The 17,679-nt window shown below is 34.2% G+C and overlaps 1 protein-coding gene across 3 annotated transcripts in view; it reads right to left on the bottom strand.

Annotated features, from left to right (window-relative positions):
• The window catches only part of SEMA3D (semaphorin 3D), a 214,417-nt gene that overhangs the window by 14,925 nt on the left and 181,813 nt on the right, over positions 1-17,679 (bottom strand). For all 3 annotated transcript variants that reach the window (XM_009002554.6, XM_078342090.1, XM_002751650.8), the window contains 5 exons: positions 11,964-12,186; positions 9,575-9,663; positions 7,615-7,656; positions 4,512-4,669; positions 2,240-2,304 (listed from right to left, as the gene is read on the bottom strand). In XM_009002554.6, coding sequence (XP_009000802.1) covers positions 2,240-2,304; positions 4,512-4,669; positions 7,615-7,656; positions 9,575-9,663; positions 11,964-12,186 — 577 coding nt within the window. The remainder of the gene's footprint in view (positions 1-2,239; positions 2,305-4,511; positions 4,670-7,614; positions 7,657-9,574; positions 9,664-11,963; positions 12,187-17,679) is intronic.

The raw sequence follows: 17,679 nt of genomic DNA, 5'->3' as shown, positions 1-17,679 counted from the left end.
TGTGGAAGTGATGAGAAGTAGGAGAGCTTGGCCATGAGCCAGAAGGGCTTACTGAGAGGTTGGTGGTAGGATGTGAAAGAAAGAAAATCCTATAAAGGTGACTCCTAGCTGCTTTTTGACATAAGTAGCTGGGTGAATGGTGTGCAATTTATTAATATAGGAAAGTCTGCAGAAAAAATAGGTCTTGAACAAGATAACAAAAATTCTTTCTCAGACATAAGTTTGAGATGCTAATTAGGCCTTCAAGTGGAGCTCTTTAGTAGGCATACAAGCGTCTGTGTCTAGCACATAAGGATGAGTTCAGAACTGGACTATAAATTTGGGAGTGAAATAGCCTCTGATGATGTTGAAATAGACAGTATTAGGGAGCGAGTAGACAGAAAATGGAAAAGGGACTTTGGACACTTCAATATTTAAAAGGTGGGATAAAAAGGAAAGCTAAGAATACTCAGAAGGCACAGTCTGCAAGGTAAGAGTTAAACCAGAAGGTTATGGTACAAGGGCACATAGGTGTGCTGGGGCATCATTTCTCTGAAAACAAAACAAAACAACGAGAAACCTGATTTTTATTGTTTGCTGATTTTGCTGATGTAAATACTCGCACCAAGTCTGATTCAAGCTTTCAGTGGTTTAAAATCAGCTCACAAAATTTCAAAATTGTAAGCAACCAACTTGTATGAGGCCACATCAACTGTCCCCGGCACACAAATGCATGGAAGTCAAAAGAGTTTCAAACAAGAGGGAGTTAGAAATTAAGTGATAATGAGAACTGAAAACTGGCCATTGGATTTGGCAAGGAGGAAATTGCCAGTGACCTTGACAAAAATGGATTGGATAGTGTGATGATGATGATGATTAGAAAAGACTGTGTGCAATGGGTTATGGCATGAATAGGATATGGTAAAGTGAAGACAAAAATTGTGAGTGCCTTAGGCAGCAACCACATTTTGTATCACTTTCTTTATAACATCATTTGACATAGCATTTACTTTACTTGTTTTCGTATTTACTGCCTGCTCTCTCCCTAACACACTCTTGAATATAAGTATCATGAATGCACAGATTTCTTTGTTGTTTCCTTTGTTGTTCATTGCTTATCCTCAATACCAATAGTCATGCCTGATAAATTTCACATGCATATGTAGAGAATTGCATATGTATCACACAGTAATAATGATTTCTAACTAAAGCAATGGACATTGCACTGAAACACCTGCACATTAGAACAAGAAGACAAGCACAGTAATCTGGACCAAGGCTTATTTTTCAGAAGAATGAAGTTATAAGTTAAAAATAATTGTTTTGTTTTTAAATCAAGAAAACACTACCAGACCACCAGTTATAGACTCTGAAATCTGATACATCATTGGTGGAGTGGTTAGTAACAGTGTTACATATTTGCTTTTCTTCCACCAGTTTGTATGTGTGTACGTGTGTGTGTGCATATATCTTAAAACAGAGATTGAGAGTGGAGAGTAACTAAAGCTCTGGAATGTATACTTTACAGATTTGTTTTTCTGTTTTCAGACTCACTCACCAGACCTCCTCTCTAGTCTCCCACACTGCCATTCTTTAGACTTTCAAGATTTTCTATTCCATGATAATTTTTTTTTCTAAACAATACAGCCTCTTGGTAATCTCTCTTTCACTAAACTCCCCTATCACTAATTGTGCCTTATGATATTTCCCCAAAGAATCATAAGCTCTCTAAGGAATTTCTTAGTCACATAGTATACCCAGGACAATTACATGCACAGGAAGTCACTTAATAAATATTTATTGATTAAATGAATATATAATTTGATAGATGAATATAAATAAAGTATAGGTTACCTAAAATCTTAATTCTAATAAGACCTAAACTTTTACTGGACTTCTGGGAGGTCTCTTTGAGTTTACTCTAAATGTCCAAATGTTTTCTCTTACATCCTGTTTTCTCTCTAATAGCAGTTTTCAAACTTTACAAGGATGGATAAAGTAGTAAAAAAGAAACAAAAGCTACACTTTAGGAATTTTAAAAGACATATGAAACAAATAATGATATAACAAAGGATTATTCAATTAGGCATGTAGACAGGCTGATTTATAAAATTTCCTGTTACTCTTCCAGAACATGTGCATTATACAAAATGGAGATTTTCCTATATAATAGATGGCTTAACTCATATAATAAAAAGGCACACAAAGAGTGGACTTAACATTTTAAATGGGAGAAAAAGCATATCAAACCTGTACTTACTGTCTTCGATGTCCCAGCACTGGGTGATGGGGTCACCATATTTTACATCTTGGCGTCTAGCTCTCCTACAGAAAGGGGATTAAACTGATTAAAACTTCAAACAGGATTACCATCATATAGAAAGGCTACATCTAATACTAATAACAGCGGCAGGTACAGGACTGTGCTTGTCTTCTAGCTCAACTTAAATGCAAGTCAATATTCCAATCAATCTAACATTAATTAAAAATAACTACTGGTAATGGGATCTTAATAGAATAAATCCTGTTTAGACAATGAGATGACCTGAATTTTATTTAATTATGCTTCTTTTCTTTTTATCTGATTTTTCACAAATTATTCAACAAAAAAGGTTAAATAAAAATAGAATCCAGGTTTCATATCACTAAAATGGGGAAATCTACTTCTACTTTCTTTTTAGTCAGTTGCTGGAAAATAATAATATATAAAAGAATTCAGTCAGTGGATAGGAACCTATGCACAAATACAAAACACCTTGTCATGTAAAGATTCATTATTGCATAGATTTAACTAAGCAACAAACTAAATACTGTAACTTGAAATCGAATTACAAGTTCAATATGGTATAAAAGACTACCTGTTATTTCTATCTGCTGATGTGTAGCTCAAATTGTTTTTCTGGTGGTTATGATGATAATAATAATAAACAATGGCTTTTGCATTATGTCACATATAGTCCTTAAAACAAAGTAGTAACTATTTTATGAAAAAAGAAAACAAAAATCCCTGCTGCATATAAGCAGGTCTTAGACTCTTACAGCATATTTTCATTTGCTTTGGCTATTTTATTTTGCCACTTCACAGATCAAAAAAGTACCAATAAACCTTCCGTGATATCTAGGGTGTTCCTTGAGGGTAATGCTGAACAGATGACAAGATTCATCCATTGTACACATCTCTGGGCTCATATGACATTATGTTAGGTAAGGGAAAACATCACAGTGGCATGTCTAAAAGATCAGAGATACAGTCTTGGGAAATGCAAGAAGAAAAAATTATGATGGTATAAGGTACGTAAGGTCAAGAATGTTTTTAAATCTTGGCTTCTTAAGGAACAGGGTCAATTCATCAAACTGAAGGTTTATTACCAACTAATGAGCATTCTTGTTTTTCTGCTTCCAGGAAAGCATTCCCCAAAGACTCACTATAATGAGAATATTCTTGGGCAAAAACTATAACAAAATGTGGGTGACTTTTAACTTTTAATTTCTAATAATCATGTGTGCCCATTTTAATTTAATTCCAGGTTTCAGGGAATATAAAATGCTTTCTAATACTAAGTTATATTTGCTGTTGAATTATACATTCAATCTGTAATTTCCTAGAATTTAGAATTAGAGAAATCAATAAAATTTCAAAACGAAAAAAAGTGTACATGTGGTAATGAAAATAACATGTGCCTTTTAGTTAGTTTAAAAAAAGACCTAAAAATAAATTTGCTTACATTTTACCTAGAGGAAAATATACTTTGAATACTTTCGAAAATAATGTTACTATAATTGACACTGAAAAATCATTAACATAATATATTTAGCTAGTGTGAGGCATATCAATGGGCATTCAGATTGTTTCCAGTTATTTCACTGTAAACATAGTGCTGAAATAAACATTCTTGAACATATAACTTTGTGGTACTTTTGCACATGTGTGTATAGAATAAATTCCTTGCTTGGAATTGTTGGCTCAAAATAGCATTATTTCTAAGAGCACATAAAGCAATGAACTACAAAAAGCAAGGAAACTGTATGTTGTTTAATTATATGGGTGGCAGAAATTGACCAAGTTATAACTATTAGAGTAAAAATAAAACAATTCGAGTCACTGGGATGCTCTGTGGGTTTTATACAATCTGTGCTTGTACAATTATATATATTTATATATTATTTGCAAAACAGTAGGCATCCGTATATACATATTTAGAAATAAGAAAGAAGGATCAATTATAGAAAAAGCAAAATAGGGAATAAAAATGAGCCTTTAATAGTGTTTGACATAAATGAAAGAAAATATAAACAATTTATTAAAATTGTCTGAATTTCCACATTTCAGAATTTCAGAGCATCTGTTTTACCCTCCTTCAAAATTAAGTTTTATGTAAACAGTGTACAACAATATTTTGATTTCAATATTCCTTCCATAGGCCATGTTTCTATATATTTTCTCTTTAACTTAAACCACAAGACAAGGCATTAATGTGAGATACTCATCTTGTATAAAGGAAGGCTTTAGATTAACTAAATGGGCCTCTCACCTTTTAGAAGTAGGAGCATATCGAGAGCATGCATTTCCATCCCAGGCACAGTAGGGGTCTCTGGCAAGACAACAGTCTGCGCAAGCTTTCCCATAAGTGTCGCATCTGTGCAAGGAGAGCTGAACAAATCCATCTCGGGAACCAATGTACAATTGTTGCTGCAAATTGGGCAAAACAAATGAATTAGAAGCATCTTTCGGACTAGTCTTAAGAATTTCCTTTTCTTGAATATCACATAATACTTCTAAATCTGTTTCCCTGGATGTCCTGCCCAATGGAAACACTTGTACAGAAACATAATGAAGAGTAAAATAAGTCAATCATTTCTATCCTTGGATGGTGGTTTGAAGATTTTGATGCTGAAGCGGACAGCATTCTACAAGCTTGGCAGTAATTTCAGAAGGTCAAAAACCAGCTGCTAGACAGGAATTAAGATGTCAAATTCTTTCTCAATACTAGAAAATGTACTTTGAGAAATTACGTCAAGCACAGATGCTATAGGCAAAGCTCACAGTCTTCCCAAGACTTGCCATGGCTCCTTATATAAGAGATGACAGAAAATAAACATATAAAGCATTCCCCTGATTTCAATTAACCATTTCATTTGTTAATGAAGTACTGATCCTTGAAAGAACATGGGTTACAAATGGGAGAGAAAGTATTTGTTATCACTCTAAAGAAAGTATTGAACAGGCTTGAGGAATGCCATATCACAAATGAAAGGCTACATGATACTGAAAAACCCAGCAAGTAAAATCACGTTTTCAACATAAGTCCCCGAAAGAAATTCATTACTTCCTTTACACAATCTTTTGAGTACTGTGGTAGTGGTAGTGGAGGGGAAGGGGTGATACAAGTGAATATGCCACAATCTGTGCCTTAAAAGAACTTATGGTCAACCCTACTGGACCATTTCAAGCATCAGAGGAGGGAAATCCACGTTAGAAATAGATACCGGCATAAGTAACATAGTACTCAACTTATAGAAATATGTCTTATACCTCTAGCACCCATTAAACTGTCAGTTAAGACTTCCTAGTTGCTAAATGCAATGAAGACTATTTAGTATTTGTTTTACTGAAATTTTCTATGCTCTTTGACACTAATGACTATATGTTCCTTGAAATTCTCTGAACTTTGTCTTCTCCCTCTTTATTTTTGACTAAGACATTTGCCTCCTTTGTGATTTCTTTTTTTGAATTAAATATTGGGTTTCCCTCTTTTCGATTCTTATGTATTTACCTTTCATATGGTGCAAAAGACTTCAAGATATCTTGAAAACAACATAAATATGACCATAATAACCCTCTTAAATCTATTCCTCCTGCCCCACCTTGGAGATCAGCACCTCATTCACGAAGTCACCCAAGACAGAAATCTGGGAGTTTTCATTGAATCTTCTTTGTCTCACATTCAATCCATCATCACTTCATTTACATTCTCTCATGCAAAATTTTCTAATCTATTTCCTCCCCTCCCTCTCTACCACCACTGCCTTTGTTTCAGTCCTTATCACTTCTTTCCTGGATTACTTGTAAGTGTCCTAACTATTTCTGCTGGCTTCAATTTTGTTTTCCAGCAACCCCCACCTCTACCCCAGAACCCAATCTATCTTAGACACTGCCGCACCAGACTGATCTTTCTAAAAACAAAATTTTACTATAATACCCTCCTCCTTAATTATTTTTTAAGCCAGGATCTCACTATGTTGCCCAGACTGGACTTGAACTCCAGGGCTCAAGGTATCCTCCCATCCCAGGCTCCTGGGTAGCTGGACTGCAGGTGAGCATCACTCAGGCTCCCAGGGGTTTTCATTGTTTTTAAGATACATTGCTAAACGTCTTAGGAGGATACATAAAGATGTGCCTAATTTTCTTCTCCAGAATCTTCATTTCTAGCCTTCTTCCTTGTTGAACACATATGATCTGTGCTCTAATTGTACACAAACTTATTAGAATATGCTATGATCTCTCATTCTTCACTTTTGCAAAGATTCTCCCCTTTTGGTTGGCATATGCATCTCCATTCTATTCCCCTTTTAATATATCTGGTTAACTACATCATCCTTCACAATTCAGGTTGTATGTCTCTTCTTTCAGTCATCTTTCCCTGTTCCTTCTGGCTCCCTTTAGGCTACTTTCTCATCTCTGTCTCTCTAATATATACTCCTATTATTATAGCGTCTTCCTTTACTGTGAGCTTTTGGAGGTTAATGGTGAGCTATGTCATTCATTCATTTATATGCCTTTTAAGCACAGTAGTAGGCCTTCAAGAAATAAGTGATAAGTGAATGAACAAATAAATGAAAAAGACCTGAGGGAGAAAACTATTTAGATCAATTCCTAAAAACATCACTCTCTCATAGGAGCTGTAATAGATTAAGACAATTTTGCCACATCTTGATGTTGAACATATCATATGGCTTTTTTAAATCTTGGGGTTGCAAATAGAAGTGATAATGCAGTCTGAATCTCTTGAATCAATTGTGATTTGGAATATCATATTAGAGAGTTATGAAATCATGATGAACATTATTATCGTTATTATAGTTACCATTTGCTTTACACTTATATGCCTGCTCTCTGTTTAGAAATTTGCATGCACCATCCTCTTTAAACTCCCAACAAACTTTAGAAGTGGATTTTGTTTTTCTAACTTTACTGTTGAGGAAATTGATTCTGAGAGTTCAACATTATGCGGTATGTAGAAGATTGGCTATTGGGCTGTTTGTCACCACAGTTCATTTTCTAACTCCTAGATTCCCAGATTAAAGACCCTTTTAATGGTTAGGGTTGATATTCTACATGAATGTCTAATGGGCTTGGTAGAACAGCATTCTCATGAGACTAGGAAAGTAAGTTCAATTTTTAAGATTCAAAGGAAGGGGAGAAAGCATCGTTTGGTTAATGAAATTTGGCTCCATTTCTCCCAAAGCAAGGCTGAAACTATGGTTTCTAATGAATTACAAGAGAAGCAAATAACGTTTTACGTTTCTTAAAATTTATCTTCCAGTTTCCATGGAAATAAACTTTCTCCAAATAAACTTTGATGCAAGCAGCCCATTGCTTTTGTGGTTAACTTTCAAACAAAAATTAAAAAGTACCTGCTTCAGAGACAATTCCATGTTCAAGATGACCAATGGGTGCTGAAAATAGAAGTCAAATGTCAATAAAGATGACCATTAACAGGTTTTTATACTAAACAATGTTTTTTTTAATCAGATGCCATATATCACTAAAGTAAATGTCAAGTCTCTGTTACTTGAGGAAAAAAATTCTTATTGTTTGCTATTTTCTTCCAAAATGTAGTAATTGTACCTTAACAGAAATGATACAAATAGTTATTTTGTAGTATCTTATTAAAGATACGTGACCTAAATGTATAAGAAAATACTCTGCATTGAAAATTGTTCCCAGTTACTCACAAGTGTTCTTCTTCTAAATCTGCTTATCTTAACTGCTTCCATATAATTCAAACTAGTGTTGACAAGAACATCTCCATAATTATTTATTACCTCTTTCTGCTCTTACTTAGATCAGTGGTTCAAAAAGTTGTTCAAGCAGCAGAGTTTTGAAAAGTTATAGTGCTCTTTGTGGATGACCATATTCTTTACGGAACACTACACAATACTGGTGCACCTGACTTCAAGATATAAACTAGGGCTAGCTTTATTTCTAGAAAATGTGGCTCTATGCATGCAAGATAAAATCAGAAACATGATCACAACAGCTACCAGACAAGATGTTTTAAACAATTTTCATCTATCTGTCATCAATCTACTATATATTCATTTAGCACCAGCTCATATTTACTAACTGACAAGCAGTAGCATGTTAAAGATTTAAAGACATACATAAAATAAAAAATTTCAGTGAGAAAATTCTGTCAAATAACTTTTTTTATTCTTAATTTTAAAAACATGGCCAAACTTATCAAATTATATACATAAAATAGGTTCATTTTTTGTACCTCAATAAAGCTATTTTTAAAATAGGAATAGAAAACAAAAGCTGGTCATTATGTAATCTTAACAGCAGAATCCGAGTAATTCTTCTTGACCACTGTCTAACACCATTGAATGATACTTGTTCTAATGTGCTTATGTGTGTTATAGGGACTGTATTTTTGGCCTCTGGGTTCACACTTATATTTGACATCTGGCCTTCCCCTAGGAACCACCCAAGATTTTGTTTTGGTAGACACCAGATAGCAGGTCTTGTTCTTGTTAACTTCTTGACCACTATTATCATCACAATGTAAACAGGAACCTGGGGAACTCAGCATGTTAATTAACTTGAGACCCTCACAGTGGAGGGCTTTATTCTCTTTTAAAGCATTTGGTATTTACATGGAAACAATCTATTTTGATAAACCATCTCAATAAAAATGTTTTAATAAACAGAGCATATTTTTTAAAAGTTTTTCTAAGAAGGAAACATTTATTTCAAATGTTATAATCAGCAAATAATTGCAAATTAAATTCTACTGATGATTTACAAGACATGCCACAATTGAGAGTTATTGTTAAAAGTCAAAGGCATTCTCCAAATCTGGAGAACTATTCTTTTAGATCTACTAACTCTTTTTGGCGGGTGAGAGGAATTTAGCATACATGAAGACTTACTATCATGCAACCTATATATTTTTTTAATTTCCTTGCAGCGAAGCAGGGACACATGATTTATACACTCGTCTATTTTTCTAAATTCAATTGGGGAAAAAAATGAAAAGTAAAATTTATAAAGTAGAAAAGCATCTGGATAGTAAAAGAGACCCCAGGCTTTCATTTAATGTGGCAATTTGTCTGACTGTATGCTTAGAGAATGCAGTAATGAGAGGCAATCCCGGGAGCCCTGAAAGCAATGGTATTCTACAGAGAAAGGTGAGTCCCATTCCTAGTTGCTTATAAAACTTTTTCCACTGCTTCAGGAAAAGAAAACTAAGAAAGCTAATTTCAAAGGCATCTGTGGGAAAAGTGATGATGTATTAAAACAAGGATGCCCAATAACAAGGGCTACTTGGTTTCAACATCTCTTCTCCGGGAACTCTGGATTGAGTCTTACCTTGAATATCTGCAACTCCTCCAGCACTACCTCTTCCATATTCCACTTTTCCTTTGAAATGCTCACAACTTTGAGGACGGTTCCAATGTCTGAAAAAATGCATAACCCATGATCCCATTGTTTTTGCCTCAAAAATTAGTGGTAAGCACATTCCTAGAAACCTTCAAATTACTGTCCTCACTTCTCTTTAAATGCCTTTCTAAAAACAGATTAAATAAAGCATGCATGAAGTGAAGCTTAATGCATATGTTTTGTCCTCCCAAAATATAGCTTTTAGCTAGTAGACACCAATTTATACAGAGAATATTAAAAGATGCATATTCAGAGTAACTTCTTAATAAAAGTAATATATATGTCTAATTTAGATATTGATTGAAATGTGAACAAGGGTACAGAAAACATTTTGGACCTTAAAAGTTTAAAATATATTAAAATAAATATATTAAATAATTTCTCTCCCTTTTGTGTAATATATATTTATTTAGTAGTTATTATATCCAATTCACCATGAAAGACAGCTATATATTCTTTTAATAATGTTAACAAATGGACAAAAAAATCGTCAAAGCTATCTGAGGGAAATTGTAGCTCACTCTTCAAATGTATTCTACCTTCGGAATCATTATTAATAGATAATAAATGGAAAGTTTGTTTAAAATTATTTAAGTTTAACTTAATACAAGGTTGATAATGCAAACCGACAATTAGCATTTAAAAGAGATGTCTTGAATACATCGTCTTACATTGCAATGTCATGAGGTGTCAGGTTAGCACAGAAAGAAAATTAAAAGAACAGTTTAGAAAAAGAAAAAAAACCTTTAATATATACAATGTAGGCATTTTTTAAACTGAGCACTGGGATTGGAGTATAGTAATCTATATATTAATGATCCTGTTTGCACATAATAGTCTGAATTATTTAATTGTTTTTAAATAGCTTTGGGATTTTTAAAGAATATTAAATGTACATTTTTCCGAATGTCAAAATTAAAAACCTATCTTAGCAGGGCTATAATTTTCTCAGTAAAGGTTAGATAGTACCACCTAGTGGCTTAATGACATTAATTGCAATGAACTGTTGAAGACCTAGCTTTGGGTGGACAGTGCAAATTAAGTGTCAAACTTGCGACAATAGCAACTAATTAGTTCTACTTTTGATCCTTCAACAGCCATCTCTGTTGTCTTGGGAACATCCCTTGTTTTCCTGGTTTGGGGAATTCCCATCTGCAACATAATCAGTTTTGACAATTGATACTGACAAAGGTCCTCTGAGTCCATGATACACATACTTCCTAATAAACCTAACTTCTATGAAACACATAATTTTAAAAACTAAAATTACTCTAAAATTGTTTTGAATCTTAAATATCTATTCTAATAAAAAGTTTAATAAAATTCTAATAAAATTTTTAATTTCTATTATTTATTTATTTTGAGACGAAGTTTCACTCTGTTGACCAGGCTGGAGTGCAGTGATGCGATCTTGGTTCACTGCAGCCTCTGCCTTTCAGGTTCAAGAGATTCTCCTGCCTCAGCCTCCCAGGTGGCTGGAACTACAAGCACCCGCACCACACCTGGCTAATTTTTTGTACTTTTAGTAGAGATGGGATTTCACCACATTTGCCAGGTTGGTCTCAAACTTCCAACATTGTGATCTGCCCACCTCAGCCTCCCAAAGTGCTGGGATTACAGGCATGGGCCACCGCACCCGTCATCTATTTCTTTATGAAATGCTTGATTCATTTAGTTATATAACATTATATGGAATACAGTGCTTTTGTTTTAATGATACACACGATCTTTACTGCCATTAGAATTCTAATGACATTATTAGCTAATACTTTTACATTTTTTGAGATTTATAAAATTTTTCTATTTATCAAAACATTTAAAGCATTTTATAGTAATGTATTTAAGACAAAATTTAAGAAGAAAAATAATCTCCAGGAGGCTTCTATTTAAAGGTCTTTACAAAGTAATGCTTAATGTTTTCAAAAATCTATCTTAAATCAACTAAGTCAGGGATCGTCAAAATCAGGTGAAGGAATCTTTCGGGGTATACTTCTAAAAGAGGGAAAGGTAAAGTTTGAAAATAAACATTGCTTTGCCATACTTGTCCAAAATCATTCAAGAAATATGTGTTGAATATGTAATGTAGAGCAGGCACATTGCTGTCAGATATATTTTGAAATCTCAAATATGAAATTGAAAGATATTTAAGATTATCAATTAAAAGTGCATGCTACACAATTATAAGAAATGCTGACAGGATTTTATCTAATAATTACTCATTTTGATTTCAATCAATAAATATTTTTGAAGTTTTTCTTCTCATTGTCTAATAATGAAAAATTCCTGTGGAAGAAATCATAATCCAGTTTTAGTTTACCTGTTCCAAGAAACATTACATCATACTGGCCATCTTCTGCAATGACACGATCCACCACTATCTGTGTCAGTTTGTAATCCACATTGATTCTCTTGAGTGTTGGTCTTCCTGCAACTGGGTATACAGACTTATACATCACAGAGTGCCGCTTTATGAAACTGATGACTTCATCTGGAAAATCTCGGGTGGATTTAATCAATGGGTCATAGGTTTTGCTTGGACACTGAAAAGAAATGTGGAGGAAAGTAAAGACTTCCTTTATGCACCTGAGAAGTTCACACTTATTTTCAATCAAGTTTCCCTAGCTTATTTATCATCAATAATATTAAATGAATGGACAAGAGTCAATATAGAATCATGTGTACTTGTAAATAAATGCAGCGTGTCTCCAATAAATTTAAACCCAGTTTTCCCCTTCAAAAGTTTTCTAAATCATTTTTGCATTTTATAACATTTCCATAATGAATTCTTATGAAGATTAATTCTTCTGACGATTGTTTCAAATGAAGATATTTGAACTCTAACTTGAAATAACTGTCAAGAAAGTCATCTATAAACATGAGAACATATGGAAAACCATTATTTTTTCAATTTCCTTGTTTTATAATTTCAGTTCAAATGAAACAATTTTAATTAAGAGAAAGGAACAAACAGTTCTCAAAAATTAATTTCAAAGTATTTAACAGCTTGAAATTGTAATTATGTCGTTTATTATAACTAGTGTAAAAATTACACGTTGAACAATTCAATAGCTCTTCTAAAGAGTCTGGGAAGAAATCCTTAGGGAATTTTATACTGCTGTCTAAAATTGCCTTACGTGCCTTTCAGCCACCACTAAATCAATAGTTAGCATGACCTGCCCCCTGGTGGTAAGAGTAAAAAGTTCAAAACGGTACAAATCAAATGAATTTTATGTGCCTTTATCCAAAAATAAAGAGGAAAAAACACTTTATAATTAGACTCCCCCCCAGAAAATATCACCTCTCCCATATCCTAAATCTATTTTATGTTTCAACATATTGCAATTTAGGAAGGTACTTCATATAGAATGATTCTGTTATCACATTTGAATTCTCTTTTTATTTATTTATTTATTTTGACAGAGTTTCACTTTGTCACCCAGACTGGAGTGCAATGGCATGATCCTAGCTCACTGCAACCTCCACACCCCAGGTTCAAGCAATTCTCCTGCTTCAGCTTCTCAAATAGCTGAGATTACAGGCACCTGCCACCACACCCGGCTAACTTTTTGTATTTTTTAATAGAGACATGGTTTCACCCATTTGGCCAGGCTGGTCTTGAACACCTGACCTCAGATGATCCACCTGTCTCGGCCTCCTAAAGTTATAGGATTTCTGGTGTGAGCCACAGTGCCTGGCTACCACATTTGAATTCTCAATGGACGAGTGCATTTTTTTGGAGTGGAAAACTTTAGTCAATTGATGCAAAGATAATAAAATAATTGACAGTAAGAAAAAGTCTTTTTTTTTTTAATGGTGCTTTTCTTTTATTTCAGTTTTTAAAGAAGTTACAAACAGTCTCCATGGAACTGAACCATTTATTCTTGGCACTACTTAGAATCATGTCAAGTCTCCAAAAACATACTGTACTTCTCAAAATATTCAAGAGGGTCATTCTTAGGGAACTGAAGATACTAGAACTAGTCCCCATATTTGACTTTGACCCCAAATTTCATATCAATAAAATCATAATGGCTCATTATGAATTAGAAGAAATACCAAAGGAGTTGAACTAAAAAACTGTCAATGTTTTTCTATAAACAATTTATCTTTATTTTACACAAAAATTTTCAATGACTGGTATTAAGAAACTGATCCTTTCTTGATATTTACATATCTTTCCCAGGTCTGTAGCAGAGAGATTAGAAATGTCCTAGAATATTAGCTGCTTTGTATTTACTTAATATATTCTTAATTGGATGTTTATCTAAAGATCTTAGTCTGCACATTCAGTCATTATTTCCAGCACTTAGCCTTCAGCCAAGCAGAATCTGTCAACTCGATAATGGAGGGAACCCTATATTAAACAGATAAGCAGGGACTCACAATGGATATGGAGCTCAAATGATACAAAGCTCTTGTCCAATTACAGGCTGCATGTTTGAGGCTCAGTCAAAGACGATTCATAGTAGGCTTATAATACCTGTGGTTCAGTCTGGTTGGTGTATCATTAAAATCAAAGCCAGAGCAAAATTTTGCCTGCACACATGTTTTAAAGAGTCCTCCAACTTAAGAAAAAATCACTTTTGAGTGTGCAGCTGTAGTTGTGCAGCAGCCAAAGTTTTCAAAGAAATAATATCATAACACATCCAAGCCATAGTTTTTGATATCAAGTTTTTAAATAATTAGAAATTTTAATGCAAGAAAGTATAGCTGAATGAAAATATGAATGTTTAGGAAAAAATAAATATGAATTTTCCTCATTGCTTTGACAAAAAGGTTTAAGTGTAATAAAATCTAAGGGGGGAAATAAAAGAGAAGAAAAACCTGGTTTCTATATACTATAAAATGATCTTTGAAAATATATATTTTTTTCTTATGGCCGCTTTTCCTCATGGCATGTTGCCAGTGTTAGGATAAGATCGTTATCCTCTCAGTTGCTATGCGTGATATCTCAGGTCTGCGTCTCCACTATGCTTGCACAAATGAAAATAATTTGGTAGAGTTACTCTCTGAGGTTTAGGATAGTAGAGTTTGAACCAAATATTGTTATTTTAGTACATTCAAACTGAAAGAATTTTTGCTTTGATATCATATAGCTGTGCCTCACACAGATCTAAAAATAATGAGATGCCAAGCTCTGTATGTAGGTTAGAGTAAAGTAGGAAAGAAAAATTCCATAAAGGAAAAGAGAAAGTATAGGGAAATGCTACATGTAAAGCAGATGGTCATTCATATTCAATTATTTTCCTTTTAAAAATTCTAGAAAATTCTCCTGTGGCAGCTATACATCTCAGGTATTAGAAATGTAGTGAGTTTTTCTCTGTATGTATGTACTTTTAATTTTTAGGTATTAACACAGTCCACCTGAACACACCACAAGGGGGCATTTATTTCTGCCTCCAGTTTTCTTACATTTGCCAGTTTAGCTCCTAGGAGTGAAGGAAATAAATCAGAAAATGTATCTATGTCTCTATCCATTTTTGTAAAATACTCAAAGGCAGTATTCTTCTCTTGTGCTGGAATTATTAATAGCAGAACAAGAGAAGGAGAAAAGAGAACCTGCCTAGACATACCCTGAGATGAAAGGGTAAACAGCAACAAATCCTGGTTCAGGGCCTATCTCCCCTGGCTGGCTGCCACAGCTGGCTAGGTGTGATTGTGTTATGCTTGGCAAGTCCGCGTGTTTGTCTAGGACCTTTAGTAGTGGAGTGGGAAGCAATGCATAAGAGGAGAGAAATGGTTTTTATCCAGTGAGAGAACTTTTCCCCTTGGCAAGGGCCCAGACAGCTGCCAAAGGTTGTTCCCCCTGCAGCTTCAGGCTATTCTCTACAGGTTGCAGTTTCCTTTTAAACATATCAGAGGACTGACTAGTGTGAGGGAAGACATGGCACAAGGAAAGCCTGAACCAGGCTTTCATTTTCAGAAGCCTAAGTTTATTTATAAAGTAAAAACGCAAATGTAACAGTTGCCATCTTATCCCCTGCTTATTCATCGAAGAGTCAACCTACAACAGAGAAGGGGAAGTAGAGACCCTATATTAAATATCGGAGATTGAAAGGCTAGGGGCAAACGTATAGAGATAAATTTATATTTTTCCCTCTCTCTCTTTCTCTTTAAGGTTCCCTTTCTCTTAGAGGAATTTCTATGCCAGAAAAAGCAAGACACTATTAAACATAGTAAATACCCTGGGATTTGAAGAACTTCATTTTAAAAGCAAATTATTTGCCCTCTGGAAAAGAAAGCTGAAAGCCAGCTGGAAAGGTTAATTCCTGTTGGAAGCCCCTTGACTCTTTCCATTTTAGGGAAACATGGACTACATGCAGTTAAAGGGAAATGATAGTAATATTTTATCATACATCTCCTTTACTGTAACCTGTTTTGGGAATGTGGACTCAAGACGTCCAGAATCTAGTCCTGCCTCTGCTTCTCCCTTCTAGAACAAAAGCCAGGAATGAGTGAATAGTACTAGAGATATCCTCAATAAATTAGAGAGATGGTAAAGTAATTGTTATCCAATAAGTGGAAGGTGATGGAGTGAGCAAATATTAAAGAGAAAATAAAACTGAATTCAATTTGATAGAGAGGCATGAGTGAGCCACTAATGCCTAAAATGAGATTTTCCCAAAAGTTTTCCACAGAATTTGAATTAATTAGGAAAGAGTTGCTTAGGAGAAACAATAAGATGTTAGCTACATTCCTCAGGTGCACAAATGGGAAGATAGTGTGAGACGCTATCAGAGAATTCCTGCATCATACTCTATAGTCTTCATTCTCCTTTGGTAAAACTATCATAGTCTAACACTAGACAAATTAATAGAAGGTTCTGGATGTTATTTTTGAATTACATTTTTTCTTTGGTCAGTTATATCTACGTTTGAAAGTCAACTGTAAAACATGTCTTTTAAAACTCTTATTTCATGGGACCAACACAGTTTACAATTAAAATTGAATGTAAGAGATTAAGAAAGATATATTCTGAGAACCATCAGCTCTCTATGGGAAAAAAAATGTGCTTAGGATCATGCTGAAGCTCAAGTCAAACAGTTTAGGTAGAGCAGGAAGAGAAAACAGGATGGCTAAAGAGTCTTGAACTCGTGGAATCCATGGTTACCTCAAACCCCTGCTACTGAGATCAACCGGGTAAAAGTTGGAATTTCTAAGCAATATTCCAATTCTAGTTGAAGAACACATTTACATGCTCCAAGTCCACTAAGGAATCCCAACTGCTGACATTATGTATTATTAATCCATGATCTATCTTCTCCAAGATTTGCTTTTGTGAAGCGTAATCATAAACCAAGCTCAGGCATGGCAGTGATACCTTGATGTGTTAGAGTAAAAAAGACCTTTCTAGAACAGAAGAGTATTCCAAGACCCAGAACTGGGTCATGGTACTGCATTTGTAAGATGATTTTTTTTTTCAGCAGACCCAGAATCAAAAGAACTTTATAATTTCTCATGACTCTTATAACATTAGAAAGTCTAATAATTTAATGGGAAATAAATGACGGTAAGACACATCTATCCCTATGTCTCAAGTTTAGAAGTTTTATCTCCTAGCAGAAAAGAGGAACAATAAAAGCCTCCAGCAAAGAGAGGAAATTCTTAGCATTTACCTTTGAAAATCTATGTGAGGAGTTGTACATGGTGGGGCTTTTTGTTAGACAATGGTTAGAAATGTTACACAGAGGGGGATATTTCATTATTTTGCACGGTGGTAGTTGAAAAATTTTTTTTCTTAATAAAGTTTTCTTAATGAAGTTTTACAGAACATTCTTAAGTTTTTTAAATCAAGATTTATGGAACATTTTATTTTTTCACTAAAAAGACATATTATATTCAGAAGTAAAACCATGGAAGACAATAAGCAGGAAGAAGGAGACTAGCTTCATGGTTTTGATATTTCATGTGGCTCAATGTTTGTTTTCCCAACACAAAAGGAATATTAAACAAGGGTCTCATCAAACACAGCAGCAGCTTTAGGGGTTTCTGTGTCTCACTTTGCAATCTGAGCTGACCATGCACACAAACAA

This window comes from Callithrix jacchus, chromosome 11, assembly GCF_049354715.1.
Source record: "Callithrix jacchus isolate 240 chromosome 11, calJac240_pri, whole genome shotgun sequence".
NCBI classification, from domain to species: Eukaryota; Metazoa; Chordata; class Mammalia; order Primates; family Cebidae; genus Callithrix; species Callithrix jacchus.
Note: the sequence above shows the minus strand (reverse complement) of the source record. Positions and strands in the feature narration are given on the sequence as shown.